Below are 15,383 nucleotides of genomic sequence, written 5' to 3'. Positions count from 1 at the left end.
CAACACAAAGAACAACAGGATGTTTCCAAACATTTCTACTATTGTAACAACGCAAGCGTACACAATGATGAATGTTCAATCATTAAAACCAAGTTCTATATTATTTTTGTTGAATGTTTTTCTCAAAGGTGTAATCATCATCATAAACTATATCTTCACCTATGTCATTGCTAGCACCCGTATCATCCATAGGAAAGAGAAGAGCGAGATACAGACTACTTTTGATTTTGAACGTGCACACACATTTCTACGTGATCTCATTTCTTTGACAGTATCAAGATGTGCGAATTTAAAAGTTTTTCTTTAAGAATTTGAGTCTATGAAAGATTATATATAACACATTTAACAAAAACCCTTAACTGAGGTGACCTCAGGCTCTAAGGATCAAGAGCTCCACGTTAAAATGACATGTGGGACTTGAATTTTGGAAGTCTTCACACTGTGAAGAACGGGTTGAAGCCCATTACATTGCCTTGTGGATCTTTGCATCACTTCAGGTCATGTTTTTCTTGCATTTTTTTTTTTTTTTTTGCATCTTATGAATAATAATAACAAAGCATTTAATAATAAAAGTATTTCCCTTCTAAAACAAAAAAAAAATTTTGTGTCAAAATCTTTTTTTCAAGCCAAAAAAAAAAAAAATAAAAAAGGAGTCTTCTAAAGGGAATCTCCAAATGGGGCAATCAAAATAAAAAGTGATGTCATGATTTATTTTAGACCTAGGCCCATAAGTTGTTTCAAACCTTTCAACCTTTCAAAACTTAGGTCTTAGTTACAAGTAAATCATAGGCCAGGGGTTAGCTTAGAATATTCACTTCTCTTAAGGGCTCAACTTTTTAAGCATCTTGCCACTTTTTTCAGAAGTAGGGATGGCAATTTAAATCCGACCCGCGGATACCCGGTCTAGCCCGACCCTAATGGGCCGGGTTTTACCCGGTCCGATAAAGAATAGGGTCGGGTATGGATTAAAAAAAAAAAACCCGAAACAGGTCCGGGTCGGGTCCGGGTTTTATCAAAAAAATCCAGACCCGACTCGAAACCCGACCCAGATAAATACCCGGATAAATACCCGGTATATTAAATTACTAAAATACCCCTTATATATATATAGTTTCTGATTTTGTTTTGTAAACCCTAAGTCTCTACTCTCTACTCACTGCACACATAGCCAGCCGCCTCTCTCACACTCAGCCCTGCCCTCTCGCCAGCCGCCCTCTAGCCTCAGCACACAGCCCCCTCGCCTCGCGGCCTCGCCTCAGCCCGCAGCTCTCGTCTCGCGTCACCGTCTCGCCTCGCCGTCTGGCGTCGCGGTCTCGCCTCGCCTCACCGTCTCGCCTTGCCTCGCGTCGCCGTCTCGCCTCGCGTCACGTCGCCGTCTCGCCTCGCGGCCAAAAGGTACCATAATAATATGTATGTGTGTATTTTTTATTAGTGTTTGTTTGACTTGTCCAACTTTCTGAGACGGACCAATAAACACATACATTGGTTGGACTTGGCAGTTATAATAATGATTATTTTTATTACTAGGTAAGAAGGCGAGATTTGATTAGTGTTTGTTTGATTAGCTGAGCTAAACGAGGTTTTGCTTCTCAAAACAATTTTGTGGAAACACATGACATTATTGGTTCATTTGTCAATGGATTTGCCTATTTCGATTTGTACCTTTTTTTTTTTTTTTTAATCCATGTAACTTGGGTTTTTTAATGTTAGTTACTTGTGAATGATTTTGATTAGTCTGTTGAGATTCATAGCCGAAACTGTAGTTTTGGGACTAAAATTTTGTTGTTGTTGTATGTAGTATGTCAAATGCAGCTTTGCTGGAGAGAATTTCCCTACCAAAATAAATCAGTCCCAAAACTCATTTATTTTTATTTTTCCAGCTTCAAATTTAAAACCCAAAATTCTAATCAATTGATAACAATTAACAAGTAAAAATTCTAATCAAGTTCGTGGACTATTAAAACCTTTCAACAAAGCACCATGATGGTTTTGCTTAATATCTATATTAAGAGAAGCATGACCAAATTTAGAAGTAACTTTCAACTCTTTATGTATATTTCCGTTAAATTTCAGCAACATAAGACCTGTAGTAATAAGAAAACAAACAAGAACATTCTACAACCTATCACTCAACTCAACAAACATGCACATTCTCCAATCATTGTACTTCAGCACCAGCCATCCAATAAGCACAACTGAGATAACAATTGATTCAGTAACACAAAAGACTGACTTTTCATATCTAATTAAACCTAATAAACAGAGACTTGTTATCCATTTTCTTCTTATCAATTGCTTCATAGCTTCGTTTTGAGCAGTTATTGATTTGTTTGCATGGTTTTTGAAATTGCATATCTCTTCAATGAATACACGATCGTGTTGAATTTTTATATGATAAGTCTATATGTGGGCTCATTGTATGAAATTTTATTTTGTAATAGATGTTTAGTGAAAGGGGATGTTAAATTTGTTTGCACAGTTTGTGAAATTGAATATCTCTTCAATGTATAAGCAACTGTGTTGGATTTTTATATGTTAGTTCTATATGTGGGCTCGTTCTATGAATTTTTATTGAGTAAATTGTAATAGTAGATGATTAGTCAAAAAATTATACAAAGAAATCTAATGAAAATTGATATTATAGTGCTTAATATTTGCTGGAGTGAATACTTTTGGGTTTGGAATTTTCATGTTGGGTTTTGGTAATTTTGAATTTTGTGGTTAAACAGTTTGTTGAATTTGAAATATGGGGTATGTGGGTTTTGGGTAATTCATGTCACATGATTTTGTGTTTGTTGTGAATGCAGAGTCTAAAATGGAGATGGAAAACACAAACAAATCTAGTTCTTCCTCGCCGAGCGGCTCTCCCTTGAGAAACAAATCTAGTTCTTCCTCGCCAAGCGGCTCTCCCTTGAGAACCGAACGTTTTCCTTTGCCAGCTATGTGGCCTTCTTCACCATTTTCACGTTCACCCTCACCATTGTCGCTCGGCAACACCCTCGTGATCACCATCACCTTTATGCCCATTAAACAACGAGTAAGCGTTTGGAATTTGTAGTTAATCATGTTTAATTATGTTTGGGTTGATAGAATTTGTGAATCTGTGTATTTATGAATTTGTGCGTATTAATCAATGAGTATGTCACATAATAAATTTAAGTATATTTGTTGTGATTCTAATTCCTAAACTTTTGAACCAATTAGGAGTCCAAAATCCCCAACGGTGGACTTAGGAGAAGACTTAGAGTTAGAGGAACAAGAAGGGGGAGAGGGAGAGGGAGAGGGAAAGGGAGAGCGAGAGCGAGAGCCTACAAATGAGGGCTTGGAGTTGGATACAACTAGAAAAAGAAAGACTACCTTAGATGTTTGGGATCATTTTACAAGGAAGAAAGTTGATGGAAAAATTAAAGCCCAATGTCATCATTGTAGCAAACTTTACTTGGGTGATTCTAGCCAAGGTACAACCCATTTACGTAATCATTTAGCAAGATGTCCACGGTTGAAGTTTAAAGATATAAGGGATATGCGACAACAAGTGTTAATTAAACAACAAAATAAGGTGGATGGAACTATGAGTTTAAATGCTTATCAATTTGATCAAGGCAAAGTGAGGAATAATCTTGCTCGTATGGTCATCCTACATGAATACCCCCTTTCAATAGTTAACCACATTGGGTTTAGAGAATTTGTGGTTTCTCTTCAACCGTTGTTTAAACTTGTCACAAGAAATACTTTGAAGAGTGACATTCTTAAAATCTATGATAATGAGAGGGAGAAAGTTTTGAAGATGACGGACAAGAATGGAAGTAGAATGACAATTACAACTGATATGTGGACTTCAAGTAACAAAAAGAGAGGGTTTATGGTCATTACCGCTCATTTTATTGATCATACTTGGACGTTGCAAAGCCGGGTTTTAAGGTAATTTTTTTATCTATAAATTGAATGTTAAAGAATTTACATTTAGAATGTTTATTGAGTTATGTTATAATTATTCCTATTATTTTTTTAGGTTTGTTTATGTTCCTTCTCCACACACAAAAGATGTCCTTGCTGATGTCCTTGTTGATTGTTTTTTAGAGTGGAATATTGATAGGAAGTTGTCCACAATAATCGTTGATAATTGTAGTACTAATGATGCTATGATAAGACTTCTCTTGAATAAGCTTGATACTAGTTCTCTCATGTTGGGTGGGTCTATGTTGCATATGAGATGTGCTGCACATATTTTGAATTTAATTGTTCAAGATGGGTTGTCTCTTATTGGTGATGGTATTGAAAGGATTTGTGATAGTGTGATTTATTGGACTGGATCACCAAAAAGGAGGCAAAAATTTGAAGAAAATGCACGTCAATTGCGTGTTCAATGCACCAAAGAGTTAGTCTTAGATTGTAAAACTCGTTGGAATTCAACTTACTTAATGCTTTCTATTGCATTGATTTATAAAGATGTTTTTCCTCGTTTGGCTAAACGTGAAACATCTTATTCTTCTTTGCCATATGATCATGATTGGGAGTTGGCCAAAGATATTTGTGGGAAGTTGGAGTTGTTTCATAGTGTGACTGAGTTTTTTTCAGGTCGTAAGTACCCCACAACTAATATGTATTTTACTTTGGTGTGTGAGTTGAAAATTGCATTGAATGAATGGAGTTTATCTTCAAATGAGATGATAGCTACAATGGCAGAAAGTATGCTTGCTAAATTTAATTCTTATTGGGCTAATGTTAGTGTTGTTATGGCTATTGCTGCTATCTTAGATCCAAGATATAAGATGAAGTTATTGGAGTTTTATTATCCTAACATTTATGGTGATAATTCAAATTTGGAGATTGAAAAAATAAAGAATCTTTGTTATGATTTGCTTGATGAGTATGGAGATCTAGATGAGTCCCCTGCAAATAATGAAGGAAGTTCTCATATTCCTGCAAGTAGTGCTTCAAGCCCTGCGGCTCAAATGAAGTTTAAGTTGAGTGGGTCAATGTCATGTTTTGATTTGTTTGTGAACAATAGTTCAAAGAAACATGGGAGTGCTAGAATGGAATTTGATTATTTCATTGATGAGGGAGTGTTGAAGAGAAGTGAAGATTTTGATATTTTGGGATGGTGGAAAAGTAATGGTCTCAAGTATCCTACTTTACAAAGGATTGCAAGAGATATTTTAGCCATTCCTGTCACAACTGTTGCTTCAGAATCTGCCTTTAGCACTAGTGGGAGGCTTTTAAGTCCACACCGTAGTAGGCTACATCCCAAGACTATAGAGGCAATGATGTGTGCTCAGAATTAGTTATGGAGTGAAATCAACGGTTAGTAATTGTCTAATTTTTATTTATAAAATCAAAATTGTATTTTTATATTTGCTTGTTACAAATTGATGAAGTTTATTCCATTTTTTAATTCATTATTGTTGTAGGTTCTTCAACTATGTCTGGTGATTGTGATTTTCAAACAATTCTTGATGATGGGGAGCCTAATGAAGAGGATGGGAGTTGTGTCACAGTTGTGGACGATTAAACATTTTGTAATAATTTAGTAGCCGTTTTAATTTCTTAGACTTGTTAGATTAATTTGTTGGTTTGTAATTATTCTAAACCATTTGTAATTTCTTAGTCTTTTTAATTTGTTGATTTGTGGAGGATAAGACAATTTGTAATTTCTTAGACTTGTGAGATTTATTTTGTAGCTTTTTAAGTAATTTATTGCCATATAAGATGATTTTGGGTGCCATATAATGATATAAATGGAGGTAAATGATTTGGCTACCATATAACAGGGCAAATTTTGGCATTTGGGCCATGTTAAATGACTTGAATGGGCTTGAATTTAGGGAAAAAAATTTAATGGGCTTTAATTTTTTTTTTGGTTGGGCCAAATTTGGGCCCAATAAGTTAAACGGGGCCCGCAGGGCCTGGCGGGACAGGTCTGGGCCCCGAGAAAAAAACCCGATTATTATTCGGGCCGGGTCCGGGTTTCGGGTCTTGGCCCGCGGGTCGGGTCCGAGTATGCAAAAACCCGGCCCGAACCCGACCCGTTGCCATTCCTATTCAGAAGTCTTATAGAGAAGTGTTTTAGCCCAATGCCATGGCTCGAGAGTCCCCTTTATGGTCAAAATGAATTATGGACAAATGTGATTAATTAAGTGTGTCCTCGTCTCAGACAATATAGCACCACAAGCATCTCAAGAACACATCCTCAATCTTAGGTGGGTTCGTTCACCCAAGTCAAGTAGTTTGAGAAAAGTTCCCATTGTTCAAGTTCCTACTACTTGTCAAGACATCATCCAAGAAATGGCCGAAGAAGAAAGTAGAGGTAATCATGATTCCCATATGGAAGGGATATTGAAGAGTATCATGGATAGGTTATCCAAGCTGGAAAAGGGAAAAGGAAAGAAAAATGTTGTTCGAGATGAAGATTTGGAAGATAACTATGAGGACACTGAATGAGATGGGCATGACAAGGTTGAATATGAGCAGAAGAAGAAAATAGAGAGAATGAAGGAGGATAATAAGAAAAGTGAGAGGATGGAGATGACCATTTAGTTGTTTGTAATCTCTTCTCCTACCTCTTCATTTCCTCAATGGTTACAAATCATTTCTCTTCTTCTCCTCTTTATTCTCCCTCTCCTATCTCACTCCCTCATTCCTTCTCCATACATCCTCAATTCTCAATCTCATGAAGGAAAAAAAAAAACATTCAGATCACACAACTCCCTTTTCTCCTCATTCTTCCTTTCTTTCTCAAACAAAAATCATCAAAACTCATAAAACTCAATGGTAATTCTGATTTAATTGAGTCTTTAGTTTTTAGTGTTTATATTAGTGTTAAAGAATGATTTTGAAGACATAAGAAAACTGCTCAAGATCATAGAGTTTTGCTGTCTTAACTCCTAGCTAGACTCCTCACGATCGATCAAGCTTTAATCAAACTCGACTCCTAACTCAACTCCACTCGACCGATTGAGCTGTGGGAAAACTAAAACAAAATTTTCAGTTTCAAACCATAATGACTTGGCCCACTTAGGATTCATGCACTAGGCTTCCCAAGGGTATATAAGAATATTTTTAGAGCTATTATCATAAAGAGAACACATGAATACTTGGAGAAGTTTCTGCAACCTTGTGCGCCTTAGGTTTTTACATCGAGCTACTTCTGGTTTACCATTGGAGCGTGTTTTTTGTGAAGAAATTTGCACCTACAACTTCTTCAATCAAGATGGTTGATTATGAAGTCAGTGAAGAATTGGATATTTGTGCACAGTGAAGTAGTTCACTAAGAAGAGTAGTCCAACTGGGTTGGAGCTACTCTTAGATAGCTCAGTAAGTTCTATTATAGGTAGATACTTCAGGATTGGGTATATTTCTTGTACTCGAACCTTAATTTTTGTTAGTGGATTCTTTAAATTTGGTGGCTGCCTTTGAATCACCCATTAGGGTTTTTCCCATTATGACCATATTGCATGTGTCAAATTTATTTTCTGCCACATTAAACTCAAGATTGATGATGTGGTTGTAACTTAATTCAATCTTTGTATAAAAATTTGGGTAATAGATATATTCCAATAGGGTCAGTCTTGAACCCAACATTATTTAAGAAGAATTCAAAATGCTTAACTTATGCAAATGAATCTCAAATTCGAAGTGTCAAAGAAGATTGATAAAACAAACTCGAGTATTGGAATTCTAGTATAAGAAGTTACTAAATTTATAGCGAACGATATTGATTATAGGATATGCAATGTGGTACATATAATAGAATAATCCTCTATCGTGCCTCTAGTTGTGTAATAGATATCTCATTTGTTGAAGACGATTGATGTTTGCTCGATGAGGAATCCACGCCAAGTGAATTTTTTCCTATAAGAAAACCAGGTTCTTTAGGTTCAGGTAGTAAACTCTCACTGCCTAACATCATAACCACAGATGACATGTTGGGCCTATCCTCAGGAACTTGTTGCACACATAAGAGACTAACATGGATGCAACGCAACATCTCCGGTAGAGTCCAAGAGTTGTCTGAGTACACATCAATTAGTTCCAAAGGCCTGCCTTCTCTCCATAATTTCCATGCCTAAAAAATTGCAGCCTTCTATCAATAATTGGTTCATTATATGTAATACACATGCGCGCGCGCGCACACACACACACACACACACACGTATCTATATATATATATATATATATATATATATATATATATATATATAATTTTAGAAAGCATTATATGTAAAATTTTCATGTAAAGTTTTTGGATCCTCACGTGTCCAATGAGATTAAGACTATGGTTTGGATGGTAAAACCCTCGATTCTTCTTTCCACTTACTATCTCTAGCAATAACATTCCAAAGCTAAAGACATCAGATTTTACTGAGAAAAGTCCATCAATGGCATACTCAGGTGCTATGTAACCACTGCAAAACATCATTAAGAATAAAACATGTCAATTAGTAATAAATATATACTCTATTTAAAGTATTTTAAATTGATACTTACTAAGTTCCAACCACTCTATTTGTATTTCCTTCAGTTTGATTTCTTTCAAATATTCTAGCCAAGCCAAAATCTGATATTTTTGGGTTCATATCACTATCAAGTAATACATTGCTTGCTTTAAGATCTCTGTGTATAATCCTTAGTCTAGAATCTTCATGAAGATAAAGAAGCCCCCGAACAATGTCATTAATAATGTGGAACCGCTTAGACCAAGGTAGAATTTTGCCTTTTGCTTGATCTGACAAGTATCTCATTTATGTTATCAAGAGTCACCCTGAACTATAAACCAAATTAAAAGTACTAGGTTGTAAATTCTTTGTAAAATTCATAACAAAATTTCTTATCTAATAACATAATAATTATGTTTTGAGGGATTCAAACCAAAAATGAAAGAGTCCAGGCTTTTGTTGGCCATATATTCATAGATTAGCATTTTCTCCTCTCCTTGAATGCAACAACCAAGAAGCCTAACAAGATTTCGATGCTGAAGTTTGGCAATCAATATTACTTCATTTATGAACTCATTCAATCCTTGTCTAGAGCTCTGTGAAAGCCTCTTTATAGCAATCTCTTGTCCATCTATTAGTGTACCCTAAAAATTCACATTTGTAGGAAGGTTACCATATACTGAATATGATAAAAGCTATTTTTGCTTGGGGTTCTTAAACTAGAACACTGTAAGTTACCTTGTACACAGGTCCCAAACCACCTTCCCCAAGCTTGTTGTTGCTTGAAAAATTGTCTGTGGCCTTTTCGATTGTAGCTAGGTCAAATAATGGGAGCTCCAAATCTTCTCTTTCGCTTTTAATGCGCCTATCTATGATCACGTTGTTCTCCATTTTCTCTGATTAAAGTAAAATATATGTATATATATATTTTTTGAGAAACAATTAAAGTAAAACATGATTTATATTATCCAATTATAAATAAATAAATAGGATAGCTATAACTCATTTGGACTAAATGCATATTAATCAAGCCAAATCATAACTTGATTGGGAGCCAATTAACGAAGCCATAAGGCCCATAACCATAACCTGGAAATTCACGAATAATATGAAAAACATGATTTTACTAATTCAATGACATTGCTCAACTTATTGTGGCAATGGTCAGTGGCAAAGCTAAGGAGGGGCTAATTCTATTAATAATACTAATAAAATCGTATATTATTTGTAAATATATTGCAAATATGACCATGGTTTCGACCCATACCAGGTCCGTTCCCATCCATGCTCTTAATATGATAATGTAATCTTTTTGACTCACAACCCAAACCTTTACATTTCAAAATGGTATTGTCCAATTCTTCCATGTACGTGGTTCAAATTCTCCCTCAACTGAATATAGATAGATGTGGCAAAATGACTCGGACTTGACAACTCAGTCCAAACCTAAAGGAAAATACTAGACTTGAACCAGAAATAAAAACGGGTAGACTTGTGACCCGACCAATTTTAAAAAAAAATATTGGATAAAAATAATAATAAAATTAAGACATGGTTGATTTACTTGTTTATTTTGAGCTTTACAATGCACAACTCAAACACAATTGACAAATATAATGTTAGTGCCACGTGGTTATTATTTAAAAAAAAAAAATCAATTTGTTTAACATTTTTTGGATAACTCTCTCTCTCTCTCTCTCTCTCTCTCTCTCTCTCTCTCTCTCTCTCTCTCTCTCTCTCTCTCTCTCTCTCTCAAATATAGTGGCCTTATGAAAACAATTGAAACATTTATCTAGTTACATGCAAGCAAATTGAAAGATTAATAATTGAGGCATTCATTTCACTTGAATAACGCAACAAGTAAAGATTTTTAGATATCAAATGATAAAGTACATGTCAAAATAATTTGATTACAGTAGAGTTAAAAACATATATTTGAAATTATAGACATGTATGAAAAACATTCATAAATGTGAAAAGAGTGAACCTAAAGTATATTAATGAAACTAGCATAAACTATGGGTGCTTAGGCCTATATTGTTACAGGTTCATAGCCAAAATAAACAGCTTTTCAAAATTAAAAAATGATATTGTAAAGTTGTGATTTACAACTATATTTATGTTGGCTTTAACTCCATGTCAAATTTGATTGTAATTTTGTTCAATCATTTCTCTGTATTTTTGTAGGATTTTATGTAAGGGTTGTGTGTGAGAATTTGGTGAAGAAGTGGTTTTTGCGACTGGACTGGCGACTGATGACCCGCGAAACAAGCCATGTGAGAAGCATATGCTGGAATTTGAAAAGTCTTTGACATGTTGGATTTCGCAAGTGACTTGCGACTCAGGCCAAGTCGTGAGTGACCCGCGAAACCCACTGTCTCTTGCTTTACCAACACTATATAAACTCTTATTACCCACGAAATGTAAGAAGAAGAAGGAGTATTTTCTGAAGAAACTTTTGAGAGAAAAACCCTAGTTAAACATTTAAGAGTTAGAGATTGTTTTACCCGCAACTCTCTACATCATTTCTCTAAAGTTTCTATTTACTCCCACCTCTTTATTTACACATCCTTGAGAGATTCTTAGTCCAAACACTTACTTCACACATTCTGAGTGTTGAGAGAACTTTTGGTGCCTTTGGGAAGTATTGGAAGAAGTCATTGAGTGGCAGATGAAATCAGGCGGAATTGCAGGATCTGAAAAGTTAGTGAAGACAAAACTCCGAGAAGTTTATTGGTAGCAGGAGCTTGAAGGACTCAAGTATATTGGGTAAACTAAGCTTGGAGGGTCTTTTTGATATTCGTGTATTCCAACTTATTCACTAGCGAATCAATTTCGACTTAGAGGGTCGTAGAGAGGTTTTCGCCGAGTTCTTCGGTTTCCTCTTCGATAACATGTTTCGATGTAATCTTGTGTTTGCATATCTCTTCCCTATTCTTTAAGCTTTACGTTTATTGCTCATTGTGGTTTGCTTATGGCTTAGAATAGTGTTATTTGTTTATTGTGCTTCATTTACTCTTATTTTGCATTTAAATAAGTTAGAGTAAAATCAATTTAGCCGTAATTTAAAACTGCGGGTCTAAGCAAGCTTTAGTATTTTCACACTAATTGAGCTTTCAGATGTTTCCTAGAGTGTGTTGCTTAACAATAACATAATATTTATAAAAAAGATCATGTATAAATAAGTAAACAATCAAATTTTGATGTTTATTCTCAAATTGAAATAGAATATTAACCACATTGCATCTAAAATTAAACATAACTATTAGATTTATTTTCAAAATATCTAATTATGAAATTAGTTTTCAAGATTGTAAATTTCTTATATCTTTTTATTTTTTGTCAAATTTGTTATTCAATAGGGCAGTTGTAATTTTATTTTCTATTTTGGAATGTTGATATTGTGTAATAAACTAGACTCATATGTGTTTGTGCTATTTTATTGTGGACAATAATGTTGGAATTTGTATAATTTTATAAAATTATTAAACAAAGTATCAATTTGTTGAGCTAAGCTCTTTTTTGATATAAGCGGTGAATTCAAGTGGAAATTACATGGCTTGCCAAGTGGAAAATACAAGTTTTAAAAATAATAAAAAAATTCATGTGAAAACATATAGGCTGACCCAATCCAATCCAACTCGACTTGTTTTTAACCTGTTTTAAGTAACCCTTTTAGACCTGAACCTAATTTTTGACCCTCCGTTTTGCAACGACTAAATATAGATATAATGTCAAGAATGTAAAATATATAATATGCATAATGTCAGTGAAAACATTACAAATCCTAACTGCATATTGTGTTGGTTAAAGGCAAGTATTTGATTAAAAACAAGGAATCCGTAATTTTGATGAAGTTATATTTATGTTTCTAACTCAAGTCGGGTTTGGCAAGTGATATAGAAACTACAAGGTCAGGTTTAAAGAAAATCTTGGTTAAATCTTAATCTTGGTTATATCTATAATCAATTCTTCACTCTGCAATGCATTTTGATTATGACCAAATGGCTACGCACATTTCATAGTTTTCCTGTTCGGAAAATTAGTAACTCTACCATACATTTGTAATAAGAAGCTCAATTAAACAATATGGCAATATGTTTTCTGAAGGTCATAGAAAGTAACATTACCTCTGAACTTTGTCCTGCTTTTGCAAATGAGATAGGCAATTAAGAGCACCCCAGAAATTATGGCAGCGGTAACTGCAACTATAACTATCACTATGACCCTTGTCTTTTGCTCATCTTTGGCCTCTCCTGGGTCAGGATGAACAACCAAAGCAAATACAATCAAAACTCAGCCAAAAAAAAAAAAAAACCTATATATGGCAACAAATAATCCAAAGAGAAACAAGAAATCAGACGAACAAAACTAAGTTTGTACATACCTAACTCTGAAGCAGGCATTCGAACATACAGATCCTGCCCACCAGCTGAAAGTTGTCTAATATCAATTAGATTTCCATACCAAATGGCACAGCCACTACCTCCTCCTCTGATATCTGAATTTGTATAAGCCATACACGAACAATTGTTCAAGCATTTGATCCTGCATTCTTCAATGCTCATATTTTTGCTCACCCAAGAGTTTGTAGCATCTGGCAACTTGAGCCCACCAAATTTTAGAAACCCATCTTTATCTTTTCCTTGGCAACTCAATTGTGTCCTGCGTACGCATCCTTGAGACCAGTTCATTGGGTTCCATGTTTGTTGTGATTTAGGCTGGAATCCTTTTAAACACTGACAGATTGGTGAATCGCCAATGATACAATTTCCAAAGGGACCACAAAGGTTGTAACTGTCACAATTGTCTCTTGGCACAGATGCATACAGGCTCCAAGTTGAATCTGCTTCAATCCATATGAATCGTTGACGGGAATAGTTGGTTTGGTTCATAACCATTCTTGACATTACGGATTTATCCGAGGTGAGGTACTCATAGTATGCCTCGTTCTCATTGGAGACGAAATTGAACTTGAAAACGGGGTTGGGCCTTAAATCCGGTGCACCACTAAATCTAAGGCCATTCCACGGGCCACTCCGGTAGTACTCCTCCGAGCCTTTCCACATAACTGCTTCAGGATTTTCATGAAGTTCCATTCTCCAGGTAAAGTCTCCAGGAGATGGATCATCCCAATTCTTCCAAGCTGATAAAGTCCGGACAAGACCGGATTTTAAGTCCCATCCAAGCTTCATTCCTGGTAACAACGTATCAGTAGGAAAATCAAAGCTTTGCCACAAATAGTTTCCTGAATTTCCATCATTCCCATCTCTTATTACTAAATTCCCAGAATCCAAAAGCTGTACTATTGGATTGGAAGCTTGTTTTGTTGAATATGCGTACCAAACAATACTAGTAGTATTCTGGCTGAGAAGAACAAGATTGCCAGTGTTGTTTATCATCAACACCCCAGACAAGTCTTTGATTGGGTTGCATCGGTTTGCTACCCAAACAACAGTTTTAACTGCGATATTCTTGTACCATATTCCCAAGTAACGATTGGTGGAACTACCTGGACTAAAGAAACCCAGTTCAAAGCTTCCACCTGCTGACACCAAAGTTCTGCCCTCACTGATTGTCTGGGATTGAGTAATGCTATCAGCTGCATTGGTGCACCAAGAGAATAGAAGAAGTAAGATGGTACCCTGAAACAGAATGGAATTCAAATCCATGGTTGAATTGGTGAAAGGAGTTTTATTATCTAATGTGATTGTTATATCTCTTGACTGTGAGAGGACCTAAGTTGTGTGTAACTGGGGAATTCTCGGGGTATCGATTCGAAGTTCTGTAAGCAAGTCTCACAGTCAACCAAGTCTTTACAAGGGATCTAACAATCAACCAAGTCTTTAGTTAACCAGTTTATCCAAAGAAAAGTCACTAGTTAAACATAGACCTTACGTTCCTGTGAATCAGAATCAGAGCGTATTGGACATTTCAACAAAAGTAGACTTGGCTGAAATTTTTCCTCCAGCATTTAACTCTGGGCGTACGTTGTACCTAACTCTTGCGAACCATGCCTTTCCTCCGTTTATGGGCGAAATAGATGAATGAAAAGCTTTGGAAAGAAAATGGGAAGGAAAACTTGTTTTGAGTGTGTTTGGTTGGGTGGATAGGAAAAAAAAATGAATGGTAGAATTTAGATATTTTCTCTTTGGGCCCACCAAAAAGTTTTCTCTCCAGAATAAAGAGAAAGCTAAAAGAAGAAAATAGGGCTGCTTAATGGGCAAAAATGCCCATGTGTACGTGCACATGCCTTTGCCTATACATTGCTCTTCTTCACCCTTTATTTATAGGTTTCTTTTCCTTCCTCCTAAGTTGCCTCCTTTTTTCTTTTTCTTTTTCCTCTAGACATTGCATTTGGGCATCATTTTTAAGAAGGGTACATTAGTAAATTTATACAAACTTTTTTTTTTTTTCCATATTTTCATTTTTTCATTCTCAACCAAACAAAAATGAGGAAAATTAAAATTTTTTATATCCTCTCACTTTTCCATCATCCCACCATTTTCTATCCCCTCAATTTTCCACCCTTTCAACCAAATGGACCCTAAAAATTTACCATGTCTTGAATCCACCCTTTGGGATTCAAGAATTTTTCTTTGGCCCATTAAACTAATATATTTATGCTTCCTTGTATTAGTGTACTTCATAGTCTACATAGTATGATATACTTGCACTTTATTTATACTAAGGCCATTTGCATAATAATCTACTTTTTTATTTTATACAATTTTTTCAAAAATACTCATATCAAATGATCTATTTTACAATACATTTCATTTAAATAGTATTTCTTTATCAATTATTTATTACTCTCTATATTTGTATATATGAGTAAAAAAAGTACTAAAAAATATATTTGTATATGAATAGTCAGAGCGATTACATCTGTAGGTGCAAAATAGAAAAAGTGCACAATGTTACACGTTTTTGCTCAATATCTACCCA

At 35.1% G+C, this 15,383-nt stretch overlaps 1 protein-coding gene and 1 pseudogene across 1 annotated transcript; one reads left to right on the top strand and one right to left on the bottom strand.

Annotated features, from left to right (window-relative positions):
• Positions 1-2,773: 2,773 nt before the first annotated feature.
• On the top strand, positions 2,774-5,579 carry LOC142629425 (zinc finger BED domain-containing protein RICESLEEPER 2-like; annotated as a pseudogene).
• A 2,071-nt stretch (positions 5,580-7,650) lies between these two features.
• On the bottom strand, positions 7,651-14,244 carry LOC142621830 (G-type lectin S-receptor-like serine/threonine-protein kinase At4g27290). The gene is made up of 7 exons (XM_075795197.1): positions 12,823-14,244; positions 12,566-12,691; positions 9,174-9,331; positions 8,869-9,079; positions 8,488-8,725; positions 8,255-8,405; positions 7,651-8,065 (listed from the first exon to the last, which is right to left on the bottom strand). The coding sequence occupies exons 1-7, from the start codon at positions 14,105-14,107 to the stop codon at positions 7,760-7,762; spliced, it is 2,475 nt and encodes an 824-aa protein (XP_075651312.1). The 5' UTR covers positions 14,108-14,244; the 3' UTR covers positions 7,651-7,759.
• Between the last annotated feature and the right edge of the window lie 1,139 nt (positions 14,245-15,383).

The sequence above is a fragment of the Castanea sativa genome, chromosome 1 (assembly GCF_040712315.1).
Source record: "Castanea sativa cultivar Marrone di Chiusa Pesio chromosome 1, ASM4071231v1".
Lineage (NCBI taxonomy): Eukaryota > Viridiplantae > Streptophyta > Magnoliopsida > Fagales > Fagaceae > Castanea > Castanea sativa.
The sequence above is the reverse complement of the archived record's forward strand: the minus strand, read 5'-3'. Positions and strand labels throughout refer to the sequence as shown.